The sequence below is a fragment of the Bombus vancouverensis genome, unplaced genomic scaffold (assembly GCF_051014615.1).
Source record: "Bombus vancouverensis nearcticus unplaced genomic scaffold, iyBomVanc1_principal scaffold0024, whole genome shotgun sequence".
NCBI lineage: Eukaryota > Metazoa > Arthropoda > Insecta > Hymenoptera > Apidae > Bombus > Bombus vancouverensis.
The window spans coordinates 167,792-176,831 of NW_027468915.1; the positions used below are offsets into that span (position 1 = coordinate 167,792).

A 9,040-nucleotide genomic window follows, 5' to 3' on the forward strand; every position below is an offset into this window, starting at 1 on the left:
TATGTACCGTCGTTGTGCTATTATTTCGTGATAAGCCGTATTGATTGCACTTCCATTTCACGGAATTAATTTTTCCACACAAAAAGTGATAACGATAATCGAAAAAAGAAAAATATACTACCACTTTTCGTATCAGCATACACAAGCGCACTCGATTTTACACGAGTATACAATTTGCAAATTCGACGGAACGATCGGATTTAATTATTTTTTCGATATTTCAGGCATCAAGTTTTATTTACACATCGAACGTTGAAATACGGCGAAATACAAAATGTACAAACCACTCTGGACATTAATTAACTTTAAACGTTATTGATTAATTAAAGAAACCAACCATTGTGTTGATTTTTACATTTTGAAAAATTGTTATCCACTTTTGCTTTGTTTAAAAATTGAAAAAAATACTTTTATTGTAAGTCACGAGTATCTCTTTTATTTATTTAAACTTTAGATCAAATATTACAATTTATAAATATATCATTTATTTAGATATACTTGTAATATCTGTTTTATAAGTTTGTACTACCATTTATCTATTTATCTATTTTATTTGCACATAATCTTTATAGACTGATTTTGTAAAGAATAAAAAATTGTGATTCTATTTAAAAACGATCGTGTCAGACTCAAGTGATAAGCGATATATATTTCAGCGATATATATATATATATATTCAGATTTCACCATCACATAAACGGTGCTATTGGAAACGTTTCACAGTAGACGTCTTATAAGCGCCTGCGATGTCCGTCATATGTAAAGCTATACCACTGAATCACGGCCGCCATTTAGTGATTAAGGTCGATCACTTAGAGTTGTTAATCCGACATAATGGCGAGCAATACATCGAAGACATTATTGGAAACACAGTTACAGTTTAATTTCATTGAGCTTATTTGCAAATAAATGTGTACAATATATTTTAGAGGTTTTAAATATTATTGCTGACTAAACTTCGCGTCTGCGCATCATCTTTCTTTAACTTTTTTTGCATTTTCTTATCGACGCATGAAGACGAAATGCGTAAATTTTATTATTTATTTAAACATTACTATATTGTGCTCAAAGTAGCGGAATATCGTTCTATTATCAATATATGAAGAACTAAAAGAATTAAAAAAGAATTAAAAAAAATATGTAGTTCAATCAATACTTCGTGTATTTTTCTATCTCCACAAGACAATATCCGGACCAGTTACGCTTACAGTGTCAACAAAGATTTGTCCAGCCATACGGAATAAGTCGTACTCAGTAGTTTAAAAGTATTAACCGCACGAATTCCAGAAACACTTTTGAAGTAACTTTCGAACCAATAAATCCCCGAACTAAGAACTGTCATATTTCGTCTCTATTTATCGAATATTGTGAGAAAATGCAAAAAAAAAGAAGTTAAATAGAAAAAGTACTTGGAAACTTAAAAGAAAAAATCTCGAAAAATCTCTTAATACTTTTTACTGTCGTCTTGAGACGCACCATATGTTAAGCTTCTTCGTAGTTACAACTTTTACCGCAGATGTAACGAACTGACAAATGCTTCGAATGGCGCGCGCGCGTCAACGACTACACTTAAATTTTAAATAAATGTTTTTAAATAAATGTTTAAAATAATACATTAAATGTATTAACTTTCTTGCGCAATTTCATTTAATTTCTTACGATATGGAGGGTTTAATTACGTTTAAGATATCTATTTGAATCTTTTAAATTCGAAGTTTTTTAAAAAATTACCTTAAACTTTATAAAATTAAATCGTTTTTCCACTTTGTTGTATCATAAAATAGTTGCTTAAATTCAAACCTTACCGTCGTCTTGAAATATTCTATATTTTCCTCGTCTTAAAAAATCTCCCTACAGAAAGAATAAAGAAGAATAAAATCCCATACGTTAAATTTCACGTGATTGGTGGAATACATAACGATAACAAGAACTAACTAGCGACAACAAGCAACCATTAGCAAGGACAACTGGCGACTGTAACTGTCGTCTCTATGATGTATGGCGACTAAGGAGAACAGCCAGCAACTACGGATGACATGTAACAACCAACTGCCCCACTTCTAAAAGGCAACTAACTTGCAAACCCTTTGATGGTTTCTGTAGCGTGATATACCCCTTGAACGTGGTTAAAGAATGTGGTCGCCGCTGGACGGCGGTTTGACAGCAGAGCGATCTCGCCAATTCAAAGCTTGACATTACAAACTACCGAGAATCATTAGGCTCGTTATCGAGCATCTAGCTTTCAGAAGGTGCTTTATCATATGATATGACTCTACGATATTTTTATAGCAAGAGGAATGGCCAACCTCTAACAAAACAAATTTTTACTAAGTGCTGCATGTGAGCTGCAGGCCGGCCTACTAGGGAAATTTGACGAATGAATAAACTAAAATATATACGAATATATTCGTTATATCATAAAATGCCCGCATTATGTTCTCTAACACCATAGAGGAAACTAAATTTATATATTAAAAAATTGGAATACCTGTTATAAGAGAGTTAATTAAATTCTAACCTATCGATGACTCCATAAAAACCTTTATTTCCTAAAAATGTATATCTTCCAAATTCTCCTTAGAAAGTCTCATAGAGAAAATATGAAACCTGAAAAGTACATCACGCTGATGCCTCGATCAACCCTCGTGTTTCGCAGTCCATGTGTCCGAGCGATGAATTCCCTCCAAACAAGGAAAAACCAAGGGGAGGTCTTCTTCGAAGGACATGAGAGGGTAAGGGAAGCAACGGGAACGATGATCACGCGATATACTGGCGGCGTACGTATAGAACGGCTGTTGCGAGAGAGTTCGCAAGAAACAAGAAGAAAAAAGGAATCGTAGGCCGACGCGACTATACGCTGTCGACGGACAAACAGCGACTGAGCCTAACTGAAACGAACTCTGTCGCAGTATGAGCACAGGCTACGTTCGCGGGTCGATCGAACACGTTCTGCGCCTTTCCTCGGCACCAGCGTCAAAACCACCCTCGACGAGCGCAATGCACTGGTGCACCTGCAATATTAACCACTGGTCTTTCCTTTTTCGCGCGATATTATATCAGCACCTATGATACCATTTCAAAGACTGCAATCAAAACATTAAATACCGCATTAAAGCCATACAATAATTCGCAATATTCATTCGTAAACGTTATTGTATATGTGCTTAATTAATCGTTATTATGTTTCGAATGATTTACTACCTCATATTCCATAAGCAGATATATGGTTCATTTTCATCTCAAGTACGATATAATTTGTAACAAATATTTATAATTCACAATGTAAAATATTTATAATTCATTGGAAATATTATTCTATCACGGTATAGTGGTCAAATTTCACATAAATCACAAACATATGGTAGTCAAAAGCTATACTCACGACATGACAAATCATGATGATGTCATGAAAAATGGCGTCCGTCCATATATATTCAAACGCAACGAACAAGTTCGAACTTTTCGAGAATAAACGATTTGTTCGATAACATCTGTCGCGAACTTCTCTTCCTTTAACGATAACAATTGACAACTAAAGCTCGAGAGGCTCGTAAGGATGAACAGCGACGAGTATCTAGAAGCTATGTACTCACCTGGGCAAAGAGACTCCAACACCAAGGACGTTGGAAGTTTCGAGAAGCGAAGATGGAAACTGAAGTAGCACGTCAGGTCAACTCTGGCAAAAACTGCTAAAGAAAGAAAAATCCAACTAATTTGTTTCCAACAATAAAATGAAATTAATTTGTTTCACAAATTATTAACTGGATATTATTCAAAAATTATTCAAAATTCGCTTCCGCTTAAACTTATTCCAAATTACTTATTAATATTAGAAGTATTCAGCATTCCATTAGAATTTTTAAATTGTACTTACTTGGCCATTAATTGTGGTGGTAAAGGAGGTGCAGGTGGCATTATATCAGTCATCGAATTGAAAGATGGTCCCGGTATGAAGTGATGTTTATACGCATTTGCTTCTTCAGAGTCACAATCCATTTTTTCTACATTATATTTTTTCGAATTTACATTTGTAGAAAAATTAGTCTCACAAGTCTCATCGTTCTCTTCATTGAATTTCTCTTCCAAAGCTTTCTTTTGTTGTGCTATTTGACTTTGCAAACCTTCTGATTCTAAAAGAGAACTCAACTCGACTTTCTCTGTATTACCATAGCCTAAACACAGAGTAAAAGAAATTTTTGTCATTTAATAGAATGACTGAGTGCCATTCAGTTACTGTCCTTACAGGCAATGTATTAGAATTTCCCGTGCATAAATGTATATGTATAAACGTTTGCCTTGATATATGTAGTAATAATCACTCGTCTAATGAGGAGAATTATATTCCAAGCAGCTAATAATGAACAATAAGTAACATGCACGTTTATGGTTCATGACCCTATATCCCACGGGTCTCCCCATAGACATTGACAGGTACTCCTGCCCAGTTAAGGACCTGCTGAATGACACTGTGATAGACTATGCGAAAGCCTTTACTTCATATATATATGTATTTTTAGTACATTTCTTAATTGACATAACCATCATGCTAAAGGTATTACCTACAAATTTTACAACACACGTGCTGTTGAAGTTATTCGGTGTGTAAACAGAGAAAACACGTGGATAAATTGTAAGGTAGAAAATATATTTAAATAGAAGTGTAATAAGTAAAAATACAATTTGAGCTGGTCCAGATCCGCACGCTAGCTGTGTTACCTAATAACTGAAAAACCCCGAAGCCAACGTCGCCTGTCTACTGTTTATGGCCTGACTTCGTCGCAGTCTTTTGTCTACACGCTGTCGATGGCTTCAGTGCTTGAGAAAACTAAAAAAGACCAGATGTAGAGTTTTCTTAGAAGTGGTAACCACTTCAACACGTGCCATTGTTTTCGTAAATTTTTGATATTATAGCTTCATAAATTTCTCCATCCTCTGAGTATATTGCACGATAAGGTGCTCCTATGATCCATTTCTATAGAGAAAAGATGTGTATACAAATAAATATAAGTAAATAGCAAAATAAAATAATTTGCTTCTTAATCAATATATTTAATAATATTCTGTATCAAATTTGTAATATTCTATCAAAATCACAACCTTGTGTAATTTACCTGCGTGTTTAGGCTGCTTAAGATTTTGTAGGTTTTCTTTCGGTTGAGAATTTCCAACATCCATTCCCATTCGCTTGATAACTTCTTCTTTTGCTAAATTTATTGCTTTATCATATGCTTCTATTAATGCACTATCATCCCAAACATTATCATTGGCTGTGTCTGTATCCTTTCGAGATAGCAAATTATACGTTATTAATATTGATACAAGTATTTTATTATCAAACTATTGCAAATTATCATATATGTCATTTTTCAAAAATTGATTAAAAGGTAGTGGATACTGTTAATTACTATTATGCTAAGATCTTGTACTAAAATAATGTTAAAACCATTACGTTTCCATTTCCTCGTATAAAAAGAACATTCATATCATCTGCCATTTTAAAATAACATCATTTAAATATTGAATTTGCTTCTCAAATATTAATTTGTCTCATTTCTTTAATTCTAACACATTGTAAACAATGATGACATTATACCAACTATAATACTAAAAATCTATTCCCCATTCATTCGAAAGATTATTTTTTGAAGCAAGGTTAACATTGAATGTTCCCAAACTTCAATAACTGTATTTTACTTTCTTTACAATATCTAACAATATATTAGAATACTATAAAAAAATATTGTATGCACAAGAAACTGTTTATAGCGAAATAGCAAAAGAATTAATCACATATTATAACTAAAACGAGATTGTTAAGTAGATTATATTATACTGCATATGCGTTAGTGTTTCAGCTGGTAAATATAGTATTTATATCTGAAGATAAATAAGATTTAATTCTATAAAATTGCATAATGAATTATACATCTATCTATTACTATTCGTATTTCCCCTTAGTTGTATGTTGTCAATAGCATCAATCACGAACATATAAATAAATATAGAAGAAACCGTTCGGAAATGGAAAGGGAAAAATGAACATGGAAGACAAGAAAGTTTTCTTCAGGTTTAGCGTATGCGTGATACGCTTTGAATGTCTCAGATAAAGATAAAGATACTCTGCTCATTTCTATTTGTTCCGCAGAACGAGAAATTTGTTGTCTTTCATATTGGTTTTTACGATTCAATTTTTGGGCAGTTTTCCCTAGCGAGTGTCGGTCCCTGTTTGATATAACCAGACCGTAATTTATACAGATATGTATTATAGATATATATTTGTAAAACTGAAATCAGATGAAATAAATGTTGCCTGAGGTTTTAAACGTTTAATAAAAACAATATTTCATTTGGAAAAAATGTAAGATATGTAAAATTACACATTGATCATTTTGCTGGTCTTGTATCATAAAACGTGTGGCCCGAAGAGCACGTGTCCGGTAGAGATACGTCACTTGTGTTAGGAATCGTTTTATAACCTATCACAGTAAAGGAACGTCCCAGTATAGCAGCCGAAGAATGCCGTGAAAGTTTTTGTACAAAGTACAATTGATCTACAATTGATATTTTCCGCAATACTTATCTGGTGTTCGGTCAGGGTGTCCCATACTCATGATATTTATGACAGTGGAATGGCGTTAGTAAATCAATTACAAAAATTTTCGAGATCAATTCTCGGTATTGCATCAAATTATTCAAAATATACAAGCAACACAACGTTGCCCTTTTTGCAGGCAACAAGAGGAATATCGACCACGCAACCACTTTCAGAAAAACAAGAGTAAGTGATACAAATTTTCTTGTGCTTTCCTTCTTTTTTTAATAGAATTTCAGTACTTACCTTCCAATATAAAATTGGTGTCAAAATAATAATGCTAATAATAATGTCTAAGAAATTTTTCTCTTTGTAGGAGTATAACATCTAGAAAAATAACATAGTATTAATGGAATAGTATTAATAAGAACAACATTGACAGTGAACAACTAAAAATATAACACTGTTATAAATATATGATATACGAATTTTATTTATGTATTATTAAGACAAGTATATCTTATTTTTAAATTATTTCTATTATCATAAGTGATACATATAATTAAGGTATAATTAAGAGAAGATTAATTGAAGAAACACAAAAAATAAAGAAAATAATTATATTGAGATAATTTTTATCTTTCATAAATATTATTTTCAGAGTAAATGTAACGTTTGTTAAAGCAAGTGGAGAGAGAATCAAAGCAAAAGGGAAAGTTGGAGATACTATATTAGACATAGTAGTAAATAATGAAATTGATTTAGATGGATATGGTATGTTTTAAAGAAGCATAATTTACTTAATTTAAAATAAATAATTTTGAGGTAGAAAATATTTGAAAATTTTCATTTTTATCAAGTTTAATATTCTTATTATTTTTAACTTTTGATACTTTATTATATAAGTATGTTGTAATCTTAAAATATAATTGATATAGGTGCTTGTGAAGGAACATTAACTTGTAGTGCCATTTAATATTTTCGAAAGAAGTTTATGATGCACTTCCTGACAAACCAACAAATGAAGAATTAGACATGTTGGATTTAGCATATGAATTAACAGATACGTTAGTTCATAATAATCAGTATCAAATCATTCACATTATTAATTCTATTACCTTTTAATATTTTATAAAGTGAATTTTTCTATTTAAATTTATGTAAAAACAGGTTAGTATTGGGTATTTCGAAATCTGCATCTCAATGTAGAATTTCAAATCGCTATCTCTGAATACTACGAAACTGAAATTATAATAAATTTTCATAGTTTTTTATTTATGACCCTATAATCATTACAAATATGTTGGAATTAGCATATTTACAATGTTGATTTTCAAATGGATAAATAGAAATCTTATTGTGTATTAGTATTAATTTGTATAGCAATAAATATATTTATTGACATATTCAGTTATATAATATTTAATTTCAGGTCACGGCTAGGCTGTCAAATAGTAATGTCTAAGGAACTAGATGGAATTGAGGTAAGAGTTCCATCAACAATTAATGATGCAAGAGCATAACTGAAATTATCTATAGGTTTTTGAAAATTTGTATACAATGTTATACATCTCTTGTTAAAAAACCCTTGTTATAATTATTAAAATATTGGTATTAAAAAAATATAATAAAGAATCTTGTGTTTAAATGTGAAGCTTATATATATACATATGTTATAGTATAATTGCAATTTTGATATTTGTACATTGCCATTGTAAAAAGCCTATCCAATTATGAAGAAAATATATCTTTTATTTTTAATATACAGGGTGTCAATTTTAAAACGTTTATCTAAATTATTTTCGTTACTATTAAAGATAAGAAGAAATTACTAAGGAAGACTTAAATGGTTTTAAGATGTGTACTTGGTTATGATAAAAAAGACTCTTGTGGAATAAATTTTGCAACTTCTGAAAGATTAGATAAAAGCTTAGAACCTAAAAAATAATTTGAAATTAATTTCGTTTAGATATACTGTTTGATTTCTTAGCTATGGGCAAGTTTAAAAGATCATCAAACTCATGGTCAACAAAACAACAGAAATGTACATGCAATGCTTTTTCGTTTCACAACAAGTTATCTGACACTATCATCATTTTCGTGGCACATGCAACATTATCGATTCAGTATAGTAATGTTTTGGATTAAAACAAATGTCTCGACATTGGAGCAAAATATTTCAACCTTTAAGGACTAAAATTAAAACTTATGAGTTTGTTTATAATTTTAATAGATTTTATTAATATTGTGTTTACTGGTTTATTAATTACAAGAAAGTTTGTAAAAGACTGAAGTTTTACGTAAAAAGTACAAATATTCTTTCAACAAAATTAGTCAAATCACATCATTATTTATACATATTGTATATAAATAAAATATGCGGATATATTACTTTACCCTAGAATTAAAATTCAATAATATTGAAGAATCTTATTTATTCAGATTTTGTACATTATCGCTTCAAACCTCGGATAATAGAACAACAAATTAAATATTTTTAAACAAAAA

The 9,040-nt window shown here is 30.8% G+C and overlaps 1 protein-coding gene and 1 pseudogene across 2 annotated transcripts; one reads left to right on the forward strand and one right to left on the reverse strand.

The window, feature by feature from the left end:
• Window positions 1-3,827: 3,827 nt before the first annotated feature.
• On the reverse strand, window positions 3,828-5,835 carry LOC143304142 (survival of motor neuron protein-like). Its single transcript, XM_076626509.1, has 6 exons — window positions 5,598-5,835; window positions 5,450-5,529; window positions 5,098-5,280; window positions 5,034-5,035; window positions 4,560-4,582; window positions 3,828-4,172 (listed from the first exon to the last, which is right to left on the reverse strand). Exons 2-6 carry the CDS (start codon window positions 5,492-5,494, stop codon window positions 3,871-3,873), a joined length of 555 nt encoding a protein of 184 aa, XP_076482624.1. The 5' UTR covers window positions 5,495-5,529; window positions 5,598-5,835; the 3' UTR covers window positions 3,828-3,870.
• A 158-nt stretch (window positions 5,836-5,993) lies between these two features.
• LOC143304147 (adrenodoxin-like protein 2, mitochondrial) lies at window positions 5,994-8,295 on the forward strand (annotated as a pseudogene). The gene is made up of 4 exons (XR_013060842.1): window positions 5,994-6,778; window positions 7,194-7,306; window positions 7,471-7,599; window positions 7,965-8,295. The product of XR_013060842.1 is annotated as an adrenodoxin-like protein 2, mitochondrial (transcript).
• The last annotated feature ends 745 nt before the right edge of the window (window positions 8,296-9,040 follow it).

Excerpts from the sequence above, each read along its gene's own strand:
- LOC143304142 (XM_076626509.1), bottom strand. The coding sequence starts at position 5,494 with ATGGCAGATGATATGAATGTTCTTTTTATACGAGGAAATGGAAAC. Across the intron at positions 5,281-5,449 it reads TTATACGAGGAAATGGAAAC|GATACAGACACAGCCAATGA; the intron begins GTAATGGTTTTA and ends CTATCTCGAAAG. Across the intron at positions 4,173-4,559 it reads GTGTGTTGTAAAATTTGTAG|GCTATGGTAATACAGAGAAA; the intron begins GTAATACCTTTA and ends CTCTGTGTTTAG.